We start from the raw sequence: 24,120 nt of genomic DNA on the forward strand, positions 1-24,120 counted from the left end.
TGGGAGTGCTATCCTGTGTGTTGTAGAACGTTTAGCAGTATCCCTGGTCTCTACTAGATACCAGTAGCACCCCCAAGTAGTGACACTAAAAATGTCTCCAGATATTATCAAATGTCTCTGGGGACCAAATTGACCCGTTGAAAATCATTGCATTTGGCCAGGTGCAGTGGCTTATTCCTGTAATCTCAGCACTTTTGGAGGCTGAGGTGGGAGGATCGCTTGAGCTCAGGAGTTCAAGACCAGCCTGGGCAAAGATGGCAAAACCCCATCTCTACAAATAATACAAAAATTAGCCAGGTGCGATGGCGCACACCTGTAGTCCCAGCTGCTTGGGAGGTGGAGGTGGAGGTGGGAGAATTGCTTGAGCCCAGCATATGGAGGTTGCCGTGAGCTGACATCGCACTACTGCACTCCAGCCTGGGTGACGCAGCAAGACCCTGACTCAAAAAAAAAAAAAAAAAAAAAAAAAAAAAAGAGAGAAAAGAAAATCAATGCATTCATAAATATTTATTATGTGCCATGCATGATATTAACAGCTATACATTGTTACTTAATTCCTTCTTCCTGTTTGTCCCCATTTTGCAGGTAAGAAACTGGGATTCAGCAGGATTAAATTATTGAAATTGACACAGCTTTAGTGAATGGCTGAGCTGAAGTATAAACACAGACTTATCAGTCCTCACTTTGTTTTTAACAAACATGTAAAGTTACCTCCCCAGATGTGGAGGGTGAGATATATTTCAGCTCTTGCTTCTCCCCCATAGTCTAAGGCTAGGCATTTCTAAATTTATAATTCCAGGCTTTTTACTAGAGAGTTCCTTTTGATTTTCTTACCAACTGTACTAGTCAGGGTTCTCTAGAGGAACAGAACTAATAGGATAGACACATATATAAAGGGCAATTTATTAAGTAGTATTAAGTCGCACGATCACAAGGTCCTACAATAGGCCTTCTGCAAGCTGAGAGGCAAGGAAGCCAGTGCGAGTCTCAAAGCTGAAGAACTTGCAGTCCAATGTTCGAGGGCAGGAAACACCCAGCACGGGAGAAAGATGTAGGCTGGGAGGCTAAGCCAGTTTAGCCTTTTCATATTTTTCTGCCTGCTTTATATTCACTGGCAGCTGATTAGATGGTGCCCACCCGGATTAAGGGTGGGTCTGCCTTTCCCAGCCCATTGACTCAACTGTTTCTCCTTTGGGAACACCCTCACAGACACAACAAGGATCAATACTTTGGATCCTTCAATTCAATCAAGCTGACACGCAGTATTAACCAACACACCATTTTTATTAGTCATGCTTGAGACTAAATTAAACATTATTGTTCTTTTTTTTTTTTTTGAGAAGGAGTCTTACTCTGTCACCAGGCTGGAGTGCAGTGGCGCAATCTCGGCTCTCTGCAACCTCCATCTCCTTGGTTCAAGCAATTCTCCTGCCTCAGCCTCCTGAGTAGCTGGGATTACAGGACCTTAGATAAACTTACTATCACTTTATAGCAGTAGAGAAAGCACTGAAATTGGCACTGTATTTGTTTTCTATTGCTTCTATAACAAATTACCACAAACTTGGTGAAATAAAACAACACAAATTTATTGCTTAAAGTTCTGTAGGTCACAGGTCTGACAAGTGTCTCATTGGGCTAAAATCAAGTTGTCAGCAGGGCTGTGTTCCTTCTGGGGGCCTTATGGAAGAATCTGTTTCCATGCCTTTCCCAGCTTCTAGAAGCCTCCAGATTCCTAGGCTCCTGGGCCCCTTCCTCCATCTTCAAAGCCAGCAAGGGCAGATTGAGGTCTTTTCAAGTCACGTCACTCTGACCTCTTCTGCCTCCATTTTCCACTTTTTTTTTTTTTGAGAACGAGTCTCTCTCTGTTGCCCAGGCTGGAGTGCAGTGGCGTGGTATCAGCTCATTGCAACCTCCGCTTCCCGGGTTCCAGCGATTCTCATGCCTAAGCCTCCAGAGTAGCTGGGACTACAGGCACCCACCACCACGCCAGACTAATTTTTTGTATTTTAGTAGTGACAGGGTTTCACCTTGTTGGCCAGGCTGGTCTTGAACTCTTGACCTCAGGTGATCCACCCACCTTGGCCTCCCAAAGTGCTGGAATTAAGGCCTGAGCCACCGTGCCCAGCCCATTTTCCACTTCTAAGGACCTTATGACAACACTGGGCCCACCCAACTAATCCAGGATAATATCCCTAATTTAATGTCAGCTGATAAGCAACCTTAATTTCATCTGTAACCTCAATTCCCCTTTGCCATGTAACCTAACCTATTCAGTCTCCAGGAATTGGGAAGTGGACATCACTGGCAGGGGGCATTATTCTGCCTGTTATAGGCATACTTGCCCACAAGTCTAAATCGAGAGTTTGCATATAGGAGGTAGGAGGTGTGACAATAATTGGATAAAGGCTTTTCTGGAATAACAAAATTCTCTTCAAATACAGGGAGGCCCTGTGACATGATATCTGGCAAATCACTTGAGTCTTAGTATCCAAATTTCCGCTAAAATGGAAATTACCATCCTTTGCTTGGCATGTTAAATGAAATACTTATGTAAACGGACTTAGATTAGAGGCCTACAAATAGGACTCAAGTTCTTGATGAATCTTGATGAGGAGGGTGGGCGAAGTACTCTAAATGAAAATGAGATAGATTGCGAGATTTCCGGAGAGGAGTGAGTGACAAGCGCCTACCCGTGCATGAAGCTGGAGGTAGAAAATTCCAGCAAAAGGAATTTTAAAGTTTCACTGAAGCTTTTGAATCAAGGTTTGAGAGCCCAGGGTAAAAAAAAGGCAGTGAAGAAGCTCATTAAGACAACCCCCCGCCAGGTAGCAGATAGCACCTGAAATGCAGTGGGAAATTTGTGAGGTCTTCATAGGCAAGGATTAAATTTTACATCTCATCTTAAGATGTGTCATAGTTGTTCAATTACTTAGTGACCAAAAAAGTGAATTAAAGATGTCAAGATAAAAACAAAAAAACAAACAAAAAAAACCAATACAGGTTCCACCGAGATTTGAACTCGGATCGCTGGATTCAGAGTCCAGAGTGCTAACCATTACACCATGGAACCGCCACGCGTGTGTAGCTGCCTTCGGCTCTCTAATCCTCAGAGAACCCCGCCCCCATCCACAAACCCACCACTCACAGGCGGTCCCGCCCGGTTCCAGCGAGCCGCTTCCGGCACGGTAGCTCGAGAAATGAGCAAGCGGCCACTAAGACTGTGGTAGCTAGGAGTTCCAGGACTCAGTTTCCCCTTTGAGCCTCCTTTAGCGACTAAAGCTTGAAGCCCCACGCATCTCGACTCTCGCGCACACCGCCCTTGTTGGGCTCAGGGGCGGGGCGCCGCCCCCGGAAGTACTTCCCCTTAAAGGCTGGGGCCTGCCGGAAGTGGCGCAGCGGCAGGGAGGGGCTCTTCACCCAGTCCGGCAGTTGAAGCTCGGCGCTCGGGTTACCCCTGCAGCGACGCCCCCTGGTCCCACAGATACCACTGCTGCTCCCGCCCTTTCGCTCCTCGGCCGCGCAATGGGCACCCGCGACGACGAGTACGACTACCTCTTTAAAGGTGAGGCCATGGGCTCTCGCACTCTACACAGTCCTCGTTCGGGGACCCGGGCCACTCCCGGTGGACCCTCGTGCCGGCCACCCCTGCACTGATATAGGCCTCCCTTCCTTTTTGTGCGGTTCCGTCTCCTACCCAGCTCAGCCCCTTCTCCCCCGCTCAGACAGGGGTGCCCATCACATGCCGCTCTCTGAGCGACCTCTCCATAGGCCTTCGCTGGCCTCAGAGCCCCTCCCTGCGTGTCCTTCCCCTGGCGGACTGCCTTCTCCCACATCGTCGAATTCCTTTCCCCGGGTTCTACGGCCCCGCCGCTCCTCCCACCATCTCTCTTTTCGGGTGTAGCGCCCCCTCCCCCTCGGCGTACACCCTTCCCAGCTCGCGTCCTCTCCCGAAGCCCCTCTGACGGGTTCTTCGCTTCCCTCTTGGCCTTGCCTTCGGTGCAGACTCCCATCACAGGTCTTTTTCTTATCTGCCCCCTTTCCCCCCTCGAGCGAGCGTCTCTTCTGTATCTCCCCTCCACTTGGACGGCCGCCCCTCTAAGCTTCTCCCATCCCGGGTCCAGGACCCCGTAAAATCTGAGCGGGCCAAGGGCCCCCGCCCCCACCCTCCGCCCCGCGGTTCTCGCGGTCCTTAACCTTCTCTGACCGCTCCCTCTCCCACTCCCCATTTGGCAACTCTCTCTACCTTCCCTCCCCAAATCGTGTTTAGAGCTCCCTTGTCTCCGTTGCGACCCGGGTGGTGGGAGGGAGGGTAAGAGGGATCGCCCATCACCCACTCGCGCACTTGTCGCAGTGACCCGGCAGGCTGACATTACTTCCCACCTAGCCTTTTCTTTTCTTGCCCTCCCTACTCAGTGGCACCCAACCCGGGATAACTCTTTACTCGGTTCGCGAGATGAGGTTGCGGATGGGTGGTGGCTGTTATCCTTGCCAGACCTGAAGGCCTGGTTCCTGAGCAGGAAAGGTTGTGCGCTGCACAAATACTAGCTTGCTTTATCTCTATGGACTGGTTGCTTCCTGCTGCAACGCTGGGAGGATCCAACAGGAAGGGAAGAGCCCTAGTTAGCCACATACCTTTCCCAAAAGGTTGGGGGTGGGAGGAAGTTGTGTGCTCTTTTGGTTACATTAAATATTTATTATAAGATACGGAAACATGTAGTGCCCTTGGACAGAACATATTGGAGGGTCAGGGTTGGTTAGAAAGAATTGCTTATTGGTTGAGTCCGGAAGGAATCCAGTTTTTTTTTTAATCAACGAAGATAAAGGGTACATTTTTCAATGAGAAGAGAGTACAGTAGATGCTTTTTTTGTTCAGCGAATGCACTCTCACTCTGATGCTCTTTCTCTGCTCCTGAATTGGGAAGGTAGCCATCAGTAGTGTGCCGAACAAAGATCATTACCACTGAGGAAGAAGCCATTGCTATTAAAGCTTTACTGTGGAGGGTGGAGTTTCAAGAGTGTTAAGCATGGTGACTGTTTCTGTCTTTGCCATTGGGTGCTAAGAATGATTGACTAAACCAAGCAGGAAAGATTTCTTTGCTTTCCCAATACTTTGCAAATCTTGTTATACTAAGTAGTCTGCTGTTATACTCTTATCATCTCTTACTCCTCTGACTCAGAATATTCTACTGTATAGGGTGAATACTTTTGGTATCCACCCTCCCCCTCCATACTGGAAAGTACTTTCAGGGTACTTAGTTCATTTTACAAATACAAAACTGAGGCCTGGATTACAAAAAGTATATGACAGCATACCTTTTGCCGAAGGTATCTGAGATGATGTGAAACTATTTGAATCTCTTGAGACTTTGGGGTTAAAGGTTAGGTTTGTGTTTTGAAATATGGTATAATGGTAGTGTGCTTTTATAAAGGTTGTCTTTGAAGTAATTAATTCAGAACAAGATAGACCGTCAGGGTATTTCTCCTGTTTGGTTTGAACTTGAATGTTGGTTATACAAGGTCCTTTTATTTTTTAACAAAGAATATTAAATATTCTGAATTGGCCTAAAGTATTTTAACTTTTTGATTAGACCATCCTTCTAGCAACAATTGAGAGCACTGAGCTTTGGAATCACGTAGACCTCGGTTTAGATCCTGACTCAGGTCTTATATTTACTTTATGACCTTGGAAAAGTTAACTTTTCTGAGTCTCAGTTCTCTACTTTATAAAAAGGAAAATACCCACCTCTTAAGATTGTGAGAATTAAATGAGACTGTTCGTAAAATTTTAACCATGAGGACTCAATAAATGGTAATAATGTGAAAGAAGTTACTGTGGTTTTGTCAGGTTTTTTTTTTTTTTTTTTTGGAGACAGGGTCTCGCTCTGTCCCCCAGGCTGGAGTGCAGTGGCACAATCAAGGCTCACTGCAGTCTCGGCCTCCTCAGGCTCAGGTGACCCCCCAACCTCAGCCTCCCTAGCTACTCTCTAGCTCCTAGGAGTAGCTGAGACTACAGGAGCGCGCCACCACGCCCGGCTAGTTTTTTGTTTTTTTGTTTTTTTTTTTGTAAAGACAGGGTTTTGCCATGTTGCCCAGGCTGGTCTCGCACTCCTGGACTTAAGCAATTCACCTTCCTTAGCCTCCCCAAGTGCTGGGATTATAGGCGTGAGCCACTGTGCCTGGCCTTTGTCAGTTTTTTGAACCTTAAATGTAGGTTCAACTACAAGAGCATTTAAATATTATTAAAGAAACATAAAACTAGGAACTTCGAATGCATTTTATGTTTCCATGGGTTATGGTTTCATTTTGTTGTGCATTTTGCTGTTTAAGATAGGGTGTTAAAAATTCTGCTAAGGAGGATTTCTACTTTTTTTTTTTTTTTTTTTGAGATGGTATTTCGCTCTTGTTGCCGAGGCTGGAGTGCAATGACGCGATCTCGGCTCATTGCAACCTCTGCCTCCTGGGTTCAAGCGATTCTCCTGCCTCAGTCTCCCGAGTAGCTGGGATTACAGGCATGGACCACCACACCCGGCTAATTTTGTATTTCTAGTAGAGACGGGGTTTCTCCATGTTGGTCAGGCTGGTCTCGAACTCCTGACCTCAGGTGATCCGCCCGCCTGGGCCTCCCAAAGTGCTGGGATTACTGGTGTGAGCCACCGTGCCTGGCCAGATTTCTACTTTTTTAAAGCTCTTACAGGATATGAGTCACTTTTTCTTTTTCTTTTTTAACTTCAATGCTGATTATTTAGCCAATTTCTTATTTATACAAGTATCCTACTTTAAAGTGAAGCAAGAATGATTTTATTTCAAAATGGCTTTATTGTACAGAGATTTATTCACTGAGATGGACTGCAGCTGTTTCTACTTAGAAGGTTTACCTAGCAAATGCAATAGTTGAGGGAATTGAAGTTAGTTTGTAACTAACCAGTTCAAAATAAAGGGATATTTTGATTAATAGGGGATGGAGTGGTCTAAATAGGAATGTAATGTGGGGCGAGCAGGACAATTATTCTAAATTATGTGTTTGTTCTTGAACAGTAACCTTTATTTAAGCCCAATAGTGAGACTTTTGGTGGGAGGGAATTAGTTTTATTTAAAGTTGACTTTTTATTTTTAAAACTTTAATTCCATAAGTATTTACAAACAATGTGGTTAAGGCCCTGTGGGACATAAGTAAGCATCAATCATGATTTCTATTTACAAATATTGTGTGGTAGACACCAATCCACAGTTAGATTTTCTGAAAATATCTAGATACATAGTCTATTGCTTAAGACATTTTCTTTTCAATCACATTGGAGGTCAGTAGTAATTAACCATCAGCTGATTGTCAGTAGAAATTATCATAGGAACTTTGCTGTCTTGCATCTTGGTAGTAGTTTTTCTTTCACAAGTTTTGGTTGAGCAACTCAGATTCTGCTGAATCTGGAAAAACTTGTCTAGACTTGAGCCTTATTGTATGCATTATATCTATATCTATATCTATATATATTTTGAGGCAGGGTCTCCCTCTGTTGCCCAGGCTGGAGTGCCATGGCACAGTCATAGCCCACTGCAGCCTCAAATTCCTGTGCTCAAGAAATCCTCCTGCCTCAGCCTCCCAAGTAGCTGCAACTACAAATGTGCTCCACCATGCCTGGCTATTTTTTTTTTTTTTAAGACTATCCCACTTACAGAAATAAAATTTTCTTTTTTGTAGAGATAGGGTCTCCCTACGTTGCCCAGGCTGGTCTCAAACTCCTGGGCTGAAGGGATCCTCCCACCTTGGCCTCTCAGAGTGCTGAGATTACAGGTATGAGCCACTGTGTCCTGCCTTGAACGCATTGTATATTAAAAACTTCTGAGGAGGTTGGACTATGAATATAGTTGAAAGAATAGAAATGTCTCCAAATTTATGAAAACTAGAATGAAAATTACCAGTTATTCTCTCACGTGGTAACTTTTAGGGTTGAGGTACTGTCTTCGATGAATTATATTTTAGTCCAGTAAATTAGTTTGCAAGAGAAAGTATAAAACTAAATGTGGTTGAAGAGGCAGAAATTTTCAATGGATAATTAATATGTATATTCTGCTTTTATGCATTTAGCAGCTTGATATTCAGTATTAGGTATTTGCGATGATACTCAAATACAGCAGATGTCTAGTTGATAACTTTTTTTTTTTTTTTTTTTTTTGAGATGGAGTTTCACTCTTGTTGCCCAGGCTGGAGTGCAATGGCGCGATTTCAGCTTACTGCAACCTCCGCCTCCCGCTTCAAGCAATTCTCCTGCTTCGGCCTCCTGAGTAGCTGGGACTACGGGCATGCGCCACCACACCTGGCTAATTTTGTGTTTTTAGTAGAGATGAGGTTTCTCCATGTTGGTCAGGCTGGTCTCAAACTCCCGACCTCAGGTGATCCACCCTCCTTGGCCTTCCAAAGTGCTGGGATTACAAGTGTGAGCCACCACGCCCGGCCTAGTTGAGATAACTTTTTAAAACATTCATGAATTTTGAGTTATTTTCAGATTAGAGTGCTTTTTTTTATAGTGTTAACATTAATTGGTTACATTAAGAGAAAAGTTCCCTTGCTATCTTTATGATGGTATAAGGAGTTGAGATTGGTGAGATAATGAACATAATCATTAATTAAAAGTGGAGGTCAAAAGGGAGGAAACCAAAACTTGAAAGTGCTGGAGTTGGCCGGGCATGGTGGCTCATACCTGTAATCCCAGTACTTTGGGAGGCCAAAGCGAGTGGATCTTTTGAGCCCCGGAGTTTGAGACCCAGCCTGGGCAACATGGCAAAACCCCATCTCTACAGAAAATACAAAAAATTAGCTGAGCGTGTTGGCATGTGCCTGTAGTTCCAGCTACTAGGGAGGCTGAGGTGGGAGGATCCTCTGAGCCTGGGAGGTCTAGGCTGCAGTGGGCTCTGCTTGTGCCGTGGCACTTCAGCCTGGGCGACAGTGAGACCCTGTCTCAAAAAAAGAAAGAAAGAAAGAAAGTGCTGGAAGTTTTTTTTTTGAGACAAGTTCTGGCTCTACTCCCCCGGCTAGAGTACAGTGGTGCACAGTCCAGGCTCACCACAACCTCTGCCTCCCAGGCTCAAGCCATTTGCCCACCTCAGCCTCCTGAGTAGTTGGGACTACAGGCATGCACCACCGTGCCTGTCTAATTTTTTTGTTTGTATTTATTCCTGTATTTTTTGTGTATTTTTTTGTATTTAAATTTTTTTTTTTTGTATAAGTGATTCAAAGGCCATTTCCTTAGCAAACATCCAGCCTTTTGTACTAAGAGGCAACAGTGAATGTATCCTATTAATAATAGACTATTAACTGAAACTGAGATTTGACTTCATATCCAGAATGGTGGACCTTGGAAACTAGTATATCAACTAACCATCCTATAAAATTGAAAGTGCATTGCTTTTGTACATCACTTTAATAACTTTGACATTTTCTTCTGATATCAAATAAAAGCATGTAAGTGTTTGCCACAGCATCTTTGACACCCTCTAGTTGACTCTCTAGTTAGAAATAACCATTCTTTGTGCTGCATTGGATTCACTGCCTCCTGAATGATTTCTTGCTGAATCAGCTGACTGAGAAAGCCAGAAAGATATGCATTTGATAATGTACTCTGTCCAAGACTGTCCAGAGGCCAGCTTATATCCACTCCTGTGGCAAGGAGGGAATGTATAATGGACTCTCTTTGCCCTCTGACCAGAATGCAGTGAGCTCTCAGTTTTTACCGTTCTTTCCACTCGTACCACCAAATCCCAGTCTCTTTAGTAAGGAATGGTCTTACTCCTTGGCCTTATTTTTGTATGTTTGATTTTCTAGTCCTGATGTCTAAATCAATTAGCTAGTTTAGATAAGAAGAAGTCTTAGTAGTCAAAAGTAGGAACGAATGTAATGTTTCCTGAAATGCTGATACCAATTTTTACAAAGGAAAAAATATCTAGCTCAGATTCTATAAACGTGTGAACTCATTTTGAACTTTAAATTCAGATAGAAAATGTCTTAAAACAACTTAACTGCCTGTTTCTCCATTGTTTTTGAAATTCTTAAGCGTAATACCACTTTGAGTGAAAAAGAATCTCCATGTATCTAGTTAGTAAATAAACTGCTGCCTATAGAAATCACAGGAAGCAAATTCATCTAATCAAGACCTATTTTCAAAAAAATCATGGAGTCATAAGTGAAAGTATATGCCCTCCTTGCTTTGTTGTATTTTATTTTATTTATTTTTTTAAGACAGAGTCTCAGTGTGTCGCCCAGGCTGGAGTGCAGTGACACAATCTCGGCCCACTGCAACCTCTGCTTCCCGGGTTCAAGCTATTCTCATGCCTTAGGCCCATAAGTAGTTGGGATTACATGCGCCCACCACCACACCTGGCTAATTTTTGTATTTTTATAGAGATGGGGTTTTCACCATGTTGGCCAGGCTAGTCTCGAACTCTTGGCGTCAAGCAATCTGCCCACCTTGGCCTTCCAAAATGCTGGGATTACAGGTGTGAGCCACCACACCCGGCACTTGCTTTGGTTTTGACTCGCAGTATGTCAGAATTATTAGTTTCCTAGTACCCCCTGTTTATCTTTAGTGGCTTGGGTTTTTTTGGCAGAGGGGTCTCTAACTTTGAACCAATCTGATAAATGCAACTATTAAAGGTCATTTTAGTTTCTGTGATCTGTATGGTGATGTTTATAAACCCTATGCCTCATATGTTAAATGTTTTTCATTTTGCCTAGGTCTCAGTCCTGAGGTCACACCCAGTCTTCGATGAAACGAAGTATATTCATTTTGTCCTTCCCTACCCACTAACAGCCTTTGTTGTTTTCATTTCTGATACATTACATTTTAATATCATAAATTATTCATTTAGTTTAGGATTAATCTTTGAAGTTGTTATCTTCTAAAGTAGTAAGATTGGCATAGCATTGATGGTAATTAATGCCTGTCATCAATGCCAAGGGCATCTGTGATTAAAACTGCATGTTTAAGACAGGGTACCGTATCTGTGCTAAGCAGATGATAGGTGGAAGTCATGCAGGTAGAAACAGGTTGAAAAGAATAAATCGATTTTATTGATTGGTAACTGGTCAAGAACATGCTGTTCAACCCCCTACCCCCATTCCTTTTAAAAAGTCGTATACCTTATTTTTCTTGCTTTATTTACTCTGAAGCCAAACTTCATTCTGTTGAAAGCATAGTGGTGTTCTGAATATGTTTGCCTCATTCATCTGACATTAAATTCTTTGTCTTTCCAGTTGTCCTTATTGGAGATTCTGGTGTTGGAAAGAGTAATCTCCTGTCTCGATTTACTCGAAATGAGTTTAATCTGGAAAGCAAGAGCACCATTGGAGTAGAGTTTGCAACAAGAAGCATCCAGGTTGATGGAAAAACAATAAAGGCACAGATATGGGACACAGCAGGGCAAGAGCGATACCGAGCTATAACATCAGCGTAAGTCTCATGGTTTTTAAGTTCTGTGAAATGGGTTGCCATCGAGTGAATTAGCTGACTTTTGGTATTGGAAAAAGAACTGTTGTTTTTTTCTTTTAAGAATTCTAGTATTAGGAATCCTTAGAAATTTATTTATAAGTATGTTTTTAAAACTCATGATCCATATTTTGAGTTCTTCCTGGTGTTTGCTTCCATCTTGTGGTTTTCTGATACTAAATATGTTTCTGTTTTCAGATATTATCGTGGAGCTGTAGGTGCCTTATTGGTTTATGACATTGCTAAACATCTCACATATGAAAATGTAGAGCGATGGCTGAAAGAACTGAGAGATCATGCTGATAGTAACATTGTTATCATGCTTGTGGGCAATAAGAGTGATCTACGTCATCTCAGGGCAGTTCCTACAGATGAAGCAAGAGCTTTTGCAGGTTAGTGATAGGAATTCCATGGTATTTCTTACCATTGTGTCTTGTGGTTTTGATACCTTCCAATGAGAGTAATAGGTTATAATAGTTTCAGAAAGGTAAACATGAATGCTTAGCAAGAATTGTTTTGAAAGTTTGTGATGACTGTATAGCTTTTTTGCTTTGAGTCATTAAAACACGAATATTTTGCTGCCAAAAAATGAATATAAACATTGTATATTCTGTCTCTTTTTCTATTATGTTTCTGTGTTTACAAAGGCTGCTGTACGTGAGCTCTATGTGAGTGAAAGGCAGAGGCTCAGGGAGTGTCAGGGACCAACAGGGATGCAGCTGCTTAGGAGCTATAACTTTTTGGCTTCATAAAGAATTCACATGTCTCTTGCCCCTGTTCTGGTAGGGACAGCATGCCAGAAGACAACATTGTGCATTGTGGCTAGTGAAAGTCTTGCGGCCGGGCGTGGTGGCTCATGCCTGTAATCCCAGCACTTTGGGAGGCTGAGGCGAGTGGATCATGAGGTCAGGAGATTGAGACCATCTTGGCTAACATGGTGAAACCCCGTCTCTACTAAAAATACAAAAAAGCCGGGCGCGGTGGCGGGCGCCTGTAGTCCCAGCTACTCGGGAGGCTGAGGCAGGAGAATGGCGTGAACCCGGGAGCAGAGCTTGCAGTGAGCCGAGATAGCACCACTGCAGTCCGGCCTGGGCGAAAGAGTGAGACTCCACAAAACAAACAAAAAAAGAGAGAAAGTCTTGCCTTTGCACTAATGCTTATGCTATGAATAACTTTCTGTAACAGTTTTTTAAATTTCCCATGCAAGAATAGCTTTATTGTAAATAATATGGCTACAACATACTGAATACTATAGCCAATGCAGTTGATGGAGAGGATAGCAAGAGATGGAAATAACTGGGCACTTGATACATTTTTACCACATTTTAAGTGGTGTCATTCATTACTAGTGAGTAGTACTTAGATGTAACAAGTATTTATTTTAATTAAGGAGCCAATTGACAATTTCTCACTTTTTTTTTTTTTTTTTTTTTTTGGGAGCCAGGATCTCACTCTGTCACCCATTCTGGAGTGGAGTGGCACAGTCAAGGCTCACTGCATCCTCGACCTCCTGGGCTCAAGTGATCTTCCACCTCAGCCTCCTAAGTAGCTGGGACTGCTGGTGTGTGCCACCACGCTCAGCTAATTTTTTGTATTTTTTATATAGAGAGAGCAAAACCTCTCTCCAGTGTTTTGCCATGTTGCCCAGGCTGGTCTTGAACTCCTGGGCTCAAGCAATCTGCCTGCCTTGGCCTGCCAAAGTCCTGGGATTACAGGAGTGAGCCACCATGCCCAGCTCTCTTGCTATTATTTTTAATCTATTAAAGTGTAAATATTAAAGTGTAAGTAGGGTCGGGCATGGTGGCTCATGCCTGTAATCTCAGCATTTTGGGAGATGGAGGCAGGAGAAACTCTTGAGGCCAGGAGTTCAAGACCAGGCTGGGCAACATAGTGAGACCTGCATCTCTACTTATATAAAGAAGTAAATAAAGTAAGTAAATAAATAAAGTGTAAACAGAATGGTGCCCTTACTGTCCCAGAAGTTGAGGAGGTCTTAAGTTTTAAAAAGTTCTGTTATTTTTCCTTTTGAGGGCTTGAGTATATCTATTCCTTGTTTTAAAACTTAACAAGACTGAACTTTTGTGTCTCCCCTCAGAAAAGAATGGTTTGTCATTCATTGAGACTTCGGCCCTAGACTCTACAAATGTAGAAGCTGCTTTTCAGACAATTTTAACAGGTAAGACTTGTATTTTCAGATTACACCAGTAGGACTAGAAGTTTTTGGAAGGTAATTTAAACAAACTAATCAGTAACTAAACTATATATCAGCCGAGAGTGACTATCATTTGAGAGCTACTCTAGCAAAAGCTGTTTAGAGTGCAAAATTAACTACAACCCTTGCTCACTGAGCTTCAGTTGTCCTAATTCATCTGATTTATAGTGGGAAAAATACTTTGAAAATAATTCATTCACTTCCATTATTACTTCAGTCCAGGTATTCCATTCTTCATGGTCACAAAGTAATGTTTAAATGTACTTTTATGAGGTAAATATTGAGATCCCAGCTATAGAAAGATATAAATGCCCTTTTTTAAATTTAGTAAAGGCAAAGCTAGGGAAAAAACATTTTTAAAAATTATAGCGACAAAATAAAATTCTCCCATGATACAGAAGAAGGGTATCACTTGCGTATTCTATATTGTATCATGGGAGATAATTGGTAGATAAAATCAGCCAATGATTGCATATAGAAAAGTTTTAAAAAGTAGTTGGAAAGAGATGGAGTTCATGCTGTTTTGGAATGTGAATGACCAGGTCAGCCTCTGAGATAAGAAGTGTTCACTCATATTTATCCTGAAACTATTAGAATAACCAGATTTATTAGTAAGATTAGTCTTAATCTTCTAATGAGTACTTTGATGGGTTGTTTTTAAATACTTTTAAATTGTATGTTACTTTTAAGAACTCATGATTTAAAATGTGGTCTTAATATATAGTATAGTTTTACGTGGCATTGTTCTAAAAAGTCTATACAGAGATATGATTGAGTTTCCAATTATAATGTAACAAGTTTTGATTTATTGTTTGTATGCAGCCCCTGTATTAGAGATTAACAGATTTTAACTTTAACATGTTATCTTCTTTTACTGTAAAAATGTAAGCATAAAGTCAAGGAGTTAAGATTTGGAAGCCTGACTTGGGTTCTAGTCCTGGCTCCTCCACTTACTATTAGTTGTACAATCTTAGGCAAGTTACCTAACCCTTTTAGGCCTTAATTTCTCCATCTATAAAATTCATATATATTTTGAGGAGTTTTGTTATTTCTTTTTTGAGAGAAGGCTTATATTTATAAAATCTTGTGATAGGATTTGACTTGACTTTTGTGTCCTAAAGGTTTTTTGTCTCAGTAACCCTTAGCAAAGAATGGTCTGTCACTGCCCTAGACTTCAAAAATGAGTACCTGTAAAGTACCCATTTTGAATACTGTAAATTACTTATCTATCCCTGGTATATAGAGAACAGTTGGCAAATTAGTAACTGAACGGCAATTAAGGCATGAGAAAATTGGAGATTTATGTACCTATTTTATTATAATTTTTTTCTGTTATCAGAAGAATAGTGCTGGGGTTGGATAAGCAGTCTTTGGAACACAGTAGCTTTCCTTTAGAATGTTCTCTGTTAAAGTTTCACTGCAGATTGTTTTAAGCAAGCAAGATTTGATTAAATATGTAGTATGTCTGCAAGTCCTTGTTTACTTTATAGCCATTTGTGTACATTTTATTAAGTCAACATGTAGAGTACTAGATTGAGACCCAGGAGTTCTAGGGCATTACATTTTTATCACTTTGCTTCTACTCCCCGTTTAACTAAAGTCACTGAACCTCCCTGCTCCTCAGAGTCATAGTCTTAAAACATGTGAATTAAATTACCTTAAAGATGTGTGAGCATTTTAAGGCCTCAGAAAGTCTCATCTGAAAAAACTTTTTAGACAGTCCTCATTGTTGGAATATTTTTTATGTTCCATCAAATCTCCTCTGCTGTAATTCTGGCCCATTTATTCTGATATTAAGTGAAGATGAGCCCAAGTCTTCCATCTGCAGTTAACTATTTTATGCATCATTTTGTAACATTGAGCTTCTGATCCACTCAAACATGAACTAGTCGGTACTTAAAATTGAGCCCTTTTGTCTTTAAAGATGAGAGCTGGGCATGTTGATGCACGCCTGTAATCCCAGCATTTTGGGAGGCTGAGGCAGGCGGATCGCTTGAGCTCAAACATCCTAACACCTGTAGAACAACACAGATGTCTGCTGCCACATGCAGTGATCTCAAAAGTTCAAGACCAGCCTGGGCAACATGGTAAAACCCTGTCTCTCAAAAAAAAAAAAAAAAAAAAAAACCACAAAAAAATTAGCCAGGCATGGTAGTGTGTGCGCCTGTAGTCCCAGCTGAGGTGGGAGGATTGCTTGAGCCTGGGAGGTTTAGGCTGCAATGAGCTGAGATCATGCCACTGCACTCCAGCCTTGGGGGCAGAGTGAGATCCTGTCTCAAAAAGAAAAAAAAAGATGAACATATAGTTGCTTTTCTTAAAATTCACTCTAGATTGAACTTTTGTTACAGCTTAATTGTTGCTTGAAAGCAAAGAAGACTTTAGTTTCACTTGCTACCACTTTTCCTTTCTATATTCACTGTTTCCTCAGCTTCCTGCATAAATCTCACTGTTGGTCTGTAGGATCAGAGATCACTGCATGTGGCAGCAGACATCTGTGTTGTTCTGCAGGTGTTAGGATGTTTGTTCTAAACTTTCTTCCTCCTGTATGCCAGTGGAAGTGTGAATGCATAGAGAAAACAGTAAAGAGGACAGACTCTTTATTGCACTTGATTCTACCTTAAATGTTAACAGTCTTAAGGGAGTATTTACGTTGTGTTTTGATATTGCTGAAAGAAAAAATAGCTTTAAAATTTCTAAAAATTGAGATGGAGCCCAGTCTGGTCTTGAATTCCTGAGCTCAAGCCATCTGCTTGCCTTGGCCTCCCAAAGTGCTGGGATTATAGGCATGAGCCACCATGCCTGGCCAAAAGTTTTAAGTTGTAAAATTATATATCAGAAAATTTACATTGTTACTTCAGAGTTAATTGTGTTGTTGGTTTCAGAATAGACCCATGGCATTCTTGACACCCATGAATTTGAAAGTGACTCCATGAATTTGAAAGTGACTCCATGAGATGATTTTGCTGATGGTATTTTTTTTAGAGGTAGTTTACTAGTATGAGAGTGAGACTGGTAGATTGCTCTGCCTCTGAATTTCAGTGCAGCTTTGTCTTTTCTCAGGTTCACTAAAGGATGTTTTTAATACATACCTTTTACTTTTTTATTTTAACTTTGCATTTTGACAATTTCAAATTTAAAGAGGTTGAAATAATAGTAAAAAGAATTTGCAAATATCCTTCACCCATATTCCTCAGATGTTAATATTTTACCACATCTGCTTTGTCCTTTTCTTTCTCTTCGCTCTAAATATATACATATTTTTTCGGCACCATGTGAGATTAAGTGGCAGACATGATGACCCTCATCCTTGAGTACTTTTCAGTGTATATTTTGTAAAAACAAGGATATTCTCTTTTATAGCCACAGTATAATTATCAAAATCAGAGAGTTAGATAATAGTGCCACATCAGTGTTTAATTACAGACCTTATTCAGATTTTGCCAGTTGTTCCAATAATACCCTTATTAGCCAAAGAAAGTCCAAGATCAGGTCATGCGTTTCATTCAGCAGTCATATCTCTTTAGTCTCCTCTAATCTCGAACAGTTCCTCAATCTTTTGTTTATTGACCTTGACATTTTTGAAGGGTACAGTCCAGTTATTTTGTTGTGTACCTCATTTTGGGCTTTTCTGATTTCTTTCCTCATGATTAAACTCAAGTTATACACTTTTGGCAGGAACACCACAGAAGTGTTCTCAGTGCATCATATCAGCAGGTTTGTGATAATTGGATGTCCTATTAATTACTAGTGATGTTAACTTTGACCACTTGGTTAAGGTGATGTCTGCTAGGTTTCTCCATGTAATTAATATGTCCAGGATATCTTTTTAGCATGAAGACTAAATTCTTTTTTTTTTCCCCTGAGTCTTGCTCTGTCAGGCAAGACTCTGCCTCCTAGGTTCAAGCAATTCTCGTGTCTCAGCCTCCCGGGTAGCTGGGATCATAGGCCTGAGCCACCATGCTCTCTAATTTTGTATTTTAAGTAGAGATGGGTTTTACCATGTTGGCCAGGCTGGTCTCTAACTCCTGGCCTCACGTGATTCGCCTGGCCTCCTAAAGTGCTGAGATGACAGGTGTGAGCCACCGCCCCTGGCCTTATTCTGCTTTTGGTATGTCAGAAAATTTCCATAAAAAAAAAAGTTAGAGATGTATTAACTGAATTACTACATTTTCCAAAATTAAGAACTAATTTCTCAGAAGTTGAAAAACAGTAAGCTGTAGTCAACTGAATATGTAAACTAACAAAAACAGCAAGTGTATCTTTTCTTAGATTCTTTTGTGGGGGAAGGGGAGTGGCTAAAATTTATGTCTGAGAAGGTTGACAGTGGTTCAAATGTGAAGAGGCATTAAGGAAAGACAACTAGGATTCAATAAAGACAGGCTACTAAAATTAAAATTAAAAAAAAAAAGGATATGGAATCTTTATTTAGATTTTGTTTCAATGAAAAAGGATGGGATGAGAGGGTGCCAAGGCTAAAGAAAAGGATTTACCCTTCAGCCATTCAATCAGATGAGTGGCTAAGGAATAAAGATAATTAACTTGCATCTTTAAGCTTTCCCTCTAGTCTCAAACTGGGAGGCTCTTCTTTTTCAAGTGTAAATTATGTGTGTAAATTAAGATGAAATATGTAACCCACTGTAAGTTTTAACTTCTTTATAAATTGTTTTGAAGATTAAATTAGGGGAACCAAAACAAAGAAAAGTTCTTACATAAAAAACAAATATATGTAAAACTGGAAGAGAGGGAAAGGCAGACTTCTCAAAGAACATAGAGAAGTAAATAATTAAAGAGATCTCATTACAAAGCAAGAAATTTGAGCAGTGTTGGTGTGTACAAGTACAGCATACTGTTTTTTAGAAATAGATTACTGCTGCACTTACTCCAGTTACCAAAAAGGATGTCTGCTAATAAAAATGCCACCAAAGCAATAAAGAGTGATTGGCTTTAAGAGGTTCCACAAGTAATTTACATACTTAAGTCTCTTGTGGCTGGGTGTGTCATTAAAAAAAAAAAAAAAACCAAACCAAAAACCTGATAAGAAAGTAGGAAGCAGGTAACTTCTAGCTGTCTGATTAGAGAAGGTTATTTCATTGGGAGTTTTGTGGGGGTGGGGGGGTAGGAACTTGCTAAACTAGATCTATTTCCTTCTTTCAAAGGCATGTTCTCCTTTAGAACCAAATGAATATACCAATTCCTATGCAGTCGCCCCCACCGTTTTTTTTTTTTTTTTTTTTTTGGAGACAGGGTCTCACACTGTCCCCAGGCTGGAGTGCAGTGGTGCAGTCTCAACCTCACTGCTCACTGAGTGAGACTCTGTCTCAAAAAAAATAGGCATTCTCCTACATAATCACAATATCATATGTCGTATCCAAGAAATTTAACATTTATACAGTTTTTTTTTTTTTTTTTTTTTTTTTTTTGAGACAGTGTGCTCTGTTGCCCAGGCTGGAGTGCAGTGGTGCTATCTCACTGCAACCTCCCCTCCCGGGACAAGCGATTCTCCTGCCTCAGCTTCCCAAGTAGCTGAGACTACAGGCGGGTGCCACCCCACCTGGCTAATTTTTTTTTGTATTTTTAGTAGAGATGGGGTTTCACCATGTTTGCCAAGATGGTCTTGATCTCCTGACCTCGTGATCCGCCCGCCTTGGACTCCTAAAGTGCTGGGGTTACAGGCGTGAGCCACCTCGCTTGGCCCATTTATACAGTTTTTAATGTGCAATCCATATTCATATTTCTTCAGTATACTAATAATGTCCTTTGTAGATTTGTTTTTTAATTAAAAAATTCAAGATCCATTTAAAGATCACATGTATAGGAGCCAAGGGAAGTGTCCCTATTGCCCTCTGAAGGTTTGCTGAAAGCTATCTGATATAGCTTTGGACCTTTCACAAGGTCCAAACGATAGGTAGAGGTTAGGAAGAAAAAGAATCCTGCTTTATCATTTTTATATCATTTAGATTTCTCTTGTAGGAGATCTAAATAGAAACCTCTGAAAGTTTGCTGGAAAATCAACTCACAAAAGGCATTTTAATTGGAGAAAAGGCATACGAAATTTATTAACATGTACACTGTACACTGGTTTTCTCTGGGGAGAACCAGAGAGATGACCCACCTCCCAGTGGCATTCAGAGGCTTATGCCATTCTGGCAAAACAGGTTATGGGAAGGAGGAGAAAAGGAATTCTGTTGAGGGGATTACTGGGGAGGATGAATGGATCAGTGGACAGAAATTAATTGGTACATTATCTCGTGAAAGAGTCTGTTTAAGTGTGGTTACATTCTTGGTCTTACAGGGAGGGGAAGAAAAAACAGTTGTCCCTTTTGGTGGGTCTGGATCTCAGGCAGATGAAGGAACTTCAGCTTCATCCTGTGCCAGGGAGAGAGGATGAGGGGGAGAAGGTCAGAGAGACCTTGAGGCTTCTTTAGTTCAGCATATCAAAACGCCATTTTGGAGTATGGGTTTCTGAGCCTTAACAGATGGAATTGTTTTGTATCTGGGATGTTGAATAGAGTAGCCACAGGTTACTATTGAGCACTTGAAATGTGGCTAGTTAGATGAGGAATTGGATTTTAAATTTTATTTAATTAAAATAGATGGCTACTCTCTTGGATAGCACAAATTTAGAACATTTATCCCCATCTCAGTCTGGATTTATCTCATTATTTCCTCATGATTAAATTAGTTTTAAATATTTTTGTCAGGAATACATGGTGTCCTTTATAGGAATACATTGTGTCTTTCCTAGTACATCGTATTAGGAGGCTAATTGTGTTAATTTGACACATTTTTAGAATTATCTTGCTTTTTGAGAGTAGTGTTTTTGGAGGGACAACTGGGAGAGTAAACAAAAATAAGGTACATTCTCTGTTCTTAAGGACTTTATAATCTAGTCAGAGGGAACAACTTTTAGGCAGTGCAGTATAAGACCAAACGTGTTACATACAGATACTTATTGTGGAGGAATTTAGTGACATTCATGCGGTTATTTATTTATCACAACACATGTTATATGTTGCAGTACAGCAGTAAGACAGACACAGTTTTGATCCTTACAGAGTTTAACACTTAGTAAAAGAGGCAGACACTAAATTATTTTTGATAAGTGTCATGAAATAAAAATAGAGTTTACATATAACATCTTAAGTTGCCTATTTTGTATCATTCTTTAATTACAATTTAAGTTTTGTTCAGGAGGTCACTGATAAACACATTATCTTTTTTTCCCTTCCAAGAATCGTTTGGGATTTTAGCATGTTTGTTAAGATGTACTCTGCCGAATGCGTCTGATAGTGCAAATTTATTTATTTTTTGTGTGGTACAATGTCATTGTGTGTAGGCAATTTTTGTTTGTTTGTTTGTTTTTTGGGGTAAAGGTAGACTGAAAATACTCTTATGGTTTACTTTGAATCTAAGTCCATAAACAATGTAATGCTATTGGCTTACCTCTTTTTTTTTTTTTGAGACCGAGTCTTGCTCTGTTGTCTAGGCTGGAGTGCAGTGGCACGATCTCATCTCATGACAACCTCCGCCTCCCAGGTTCAAGTGATTCTCCTGCCTCAGCCTCCCGAGTAGCTGGGATTACAGGCACCCACCATCATGCCTGGCTAATTTTTGTATTTTTGTAGAGACAGGGTTTCACCATGTTGGTCAGGCTGGTCTTGAACTCCTGACCTCAGGTGATCTGCCTGGCCTGGTTTACCTCTTTAAACAAAGATTTGACTGGTGAACCTTTCCCTCTGACATGGAAAAACCTTTGTTTCTTTTCTTACCCAAAGGGCAATTGTTAAAATAAAGGGTTGAATCTAATCAGTGGCTGTTTGAAAATAAAACTTTAAATTTATGTATTCTCTGTTCAGTTTCCTTAGGGACTTTGATGCAAATATATCTCCTACCTTTATGTATCTTTTATCCTAACTATGATAGGTTTATTCACACTAAGTATTGTGGTTTCTTTTTTCCTTCAGAGATTTACCGCATTGTTTCTCAGAAGCAAATGTCAGACAGACGCGAAAATGACATGTCTCCAAGCAACAATGTGGTTCCTATTCATGTTCCACCAACCACTGAAAACAAGCCAAAGGTGCAGTGCTGTCAGAACATCTAAGGCATTTCTCTTCTCCCCTAGAAGCCTGTGTATAGTCCATTTCCCAGGTCTGAGATTTAAATATATTTGTAATTCTTGTGTCACTTTTGTGTTTTATTACTTCATACTTATGAATTTTTCCATGTCCTAAGTCTTTTGATTTTAGCTTTATAAAATCATCCACTTGTCCTGAATGACTGCAGCTTTTTTTCATGCTACGGCTTCACTAGCCTTAGTTTAATAAACTGAATGTTTGGATTCCTCAATTATTGTTTACTTTTCATCATGGAAGCCTGTCACTGTATGTAGGACATAATAGAACTTGATCACTTGAAGCTCAGACCTATTGGTCTTGATCAAATCAAACTAAGAAGACCTTAGAAATAAAGCTACCATTTTGCCACAGAGCAGCTTATAGGTAATACACTCTTCTCTCAGTACAGTGTACATTTCCACAAATCTAAGAATTGCCCTATAAACATAGCAGGATTTTGAGAGCTTGAAAATTTTCCATTATTCTGGACATGAATTTCTAAAATGCCTTAATAGGTTTATGTAGTTGAGTAAATTTTGTTTTTTAATTTTTGTAAGCATCAAAGTTGATTAGAGAGGGGGGCACTTTTTCTGGAGAATTCTCTTAGTAAACACAAAAGATTGTTACAGTTTCATTAGTAGTATGGTTGTGGGGCCATAAGTTAAACAGTGCTGCCTGGTAGGCTGGGAACTGAAGAGACTTGTGGTATTCCATCTCGGGTGCCTCTGTTGCAATGATCAGGCAGCCCAAAAGATTTAAATGATCTATAATAATTTCCAAGCGGTAGATTATGTGTCATTTTATTGCTCAGGCAATAATTGGTTTAATGCTGGTAGTGTCAAATTTTGAAGTGTTAATTTTGTCTTAGAACCTTCCAGTAAGTGAAATACAACCTAGTTTTATCACCATATCCGCCAGCAGGCATGGATAATTATTTTAACAATGCTAATATTTGAGTTTTGCAGTATATTATGGAATATAGTCCAGTTAAATCTTTGGTTTCAGTATGTCTGAAGAGTACAGTGAGAGGTTAATTTCTGCTCAAGTGGTACCACTTAAAGGCATGTATTCTTTTAGTATGTAAAATGAAATAGTACCTTGAGTTTAAATAGAATGCATTTAGCATTGTAGAGATCTGAAATAGTTTTCTTCCACTACATTGTTGAAATCAATGAAGCAATTAGTTTCTCATTCAGAAATGTGCACACTAATATTTAGTTTTGCTTTCTCGTGGATAATATTAAGCACTTACTCTGCAGTTTCCTGGAAGTTGTGTCAACTGCAGTGATACTATTCAGGATGGTGGGAAATCCCCAAAAATATGTATGTGTGGGCTTGCTTAGATTACTATATTTCATAGTTAATCTTTTGTCTCTTGCGGTGCTCATGATGTGTGGGGCACACGGAAGGCATTGCTGTAGTCAGTCATTTTGGTTTTCTTCTATAGCCATTTTATTATTTTAGTGTATTGGTTATGAAGATAATATTATCTATTTGTAAATTGCTACTTTGTATTTTATGCATGCTCTGTAATTTGATTTTTTTTTAGTTATTGATTTGGATTATATTCACATTCTAATAAACAGTTATAGGGGGATTATTTCTTATGCTGTCAGATTACATTTTTCCTTTGAGTGCTTTGGGTGCAGCCGTGGAATCCTGATGTAAAAGCATAGGTTCTTGCATTACTGAGTAAACATTGAATTGGGAGCATCAGTGTGTGAATTCAGCTTTGATTTTAGACCTGCAGTTCAATTATGCTTTCCTTGGAAAAAGTATGTCCAAAAACATTAGGAAAGTAGTGTGTATTTTCATATATAACAGTGTCACCAGACCCAGGAAAAGAAACCATCTCTATTTTATTGAAAGTTGGTGGTAGATTTTTTACAAAGTAAGGAGAAAAGAGAAAAACTAAATAGTGAATTGAAAATGAATAAAGTAAACTTAGAATTTTTACCCAAGTGTAGACTTAAATGTTGCTTTGAGTATGGCTGGATCTTGGGAGAATTCCAGGAAATATTAGGTATTAGAAAATGACTTTGATTGCATTTCAGCAGGTGTCTTTATTCTGAGTAATATCTTAGGAGACAAACTGTCTCAAGCAAGAAACAGTAAATTTTTAAATATTATGACAGTTCAGGGCTTAAGGCAGTTTAGAAGTATTTTGCTACTTGACCTTGATTTTCAGTTATTTTAACTTTGAATTTTTTTTTTTTTTTTTTTTTTTGAGACGGAGTCTTGCTCTGTTGCCCAGGCTGGAGTACAATGGCACCATCTCAGCTCACTGCAAGCTCCACCTCCAGGGTTCATGCCA

At 40.2% G+C, this 24,120-nt stretch overlaps 1 protein-coding gene and 1 non-coding gene across 2 annotated transcripts; one reads left to right on the forward strand and one right to left on the reverse strand.

Annotated features, from left to right (window-relative positions):
- Nucleotides 1-1,342: 1,342 nt before the first annotated feature.
- On the forward strand, nucleotides 1,343-23,406 carry RAB11A (RAB11A, member RAS oncogene family). Its single transcript, XM_003827987.5, has 5 exons — nucleotides 1,343-3,562; nucleotides 11,246-11,441; nucleotides 11,676-11,869; nucleotides 13,573-13,653; nucleotides 21,654-23,406. Exons 1-5 carry the CDS (start codon nucleotides 3,523-3,525, stop codon nucleotides 21,791-21,793), a joined length of 651 nt encoding a protein of 216 aa, XP_003828035.1. The 5' UTR covers nucleotides 1,343-3,522; the 3' UTR covers nucleotides 21,794-23,406.
- On the reverse strand, nucleotides 2,999-3,070 carry TRNAQ-CUG (transfer RNA glutamine (anticodon CUG)). The gene has a single exon. It is a non-coding gene; the product is annotated as a tRNA-Gln (tRNA).
- Nucleotides 23,407-24,120: the final 714 nt, after the last annotated feature.

This window comes from Pan paniscus, chromosome 16, assembly GCF_029289425.2.
Source record: "Pan paniscus chromosome 16, NHGRI_mPanPan1-v2.0_pri, whole genome shotgun sequence".
Classification (NCBI taxonomy): Eukaryota; Metazoa; Chordata; class Mammalia; order Primates; family Hominidae; genus Pan; species Pan paniscus.

Coding starts and splice junctions, on each gene's coding strand:
- RAB11A (XM_003827987.5), top strand. CDS start 3,523: ATGGGCACCCGCGACGACGAGTACGACTACCTCTTTAAAG. Junction 11,442..11,675: donor TACCGAGCTATAACATCAGC/GTAAGTCTCATG, acceptor TTCTGTTTTCAG/ATATTATCGTGGAGCTGTAG. Junction 11,870..13,572: donor TGAAGCAAGAGCTTTTGCAG/GTTAGTGATAGG, acceptor GTCTCCCCTCAG/AAAAGAATGGTTTGTCATTC.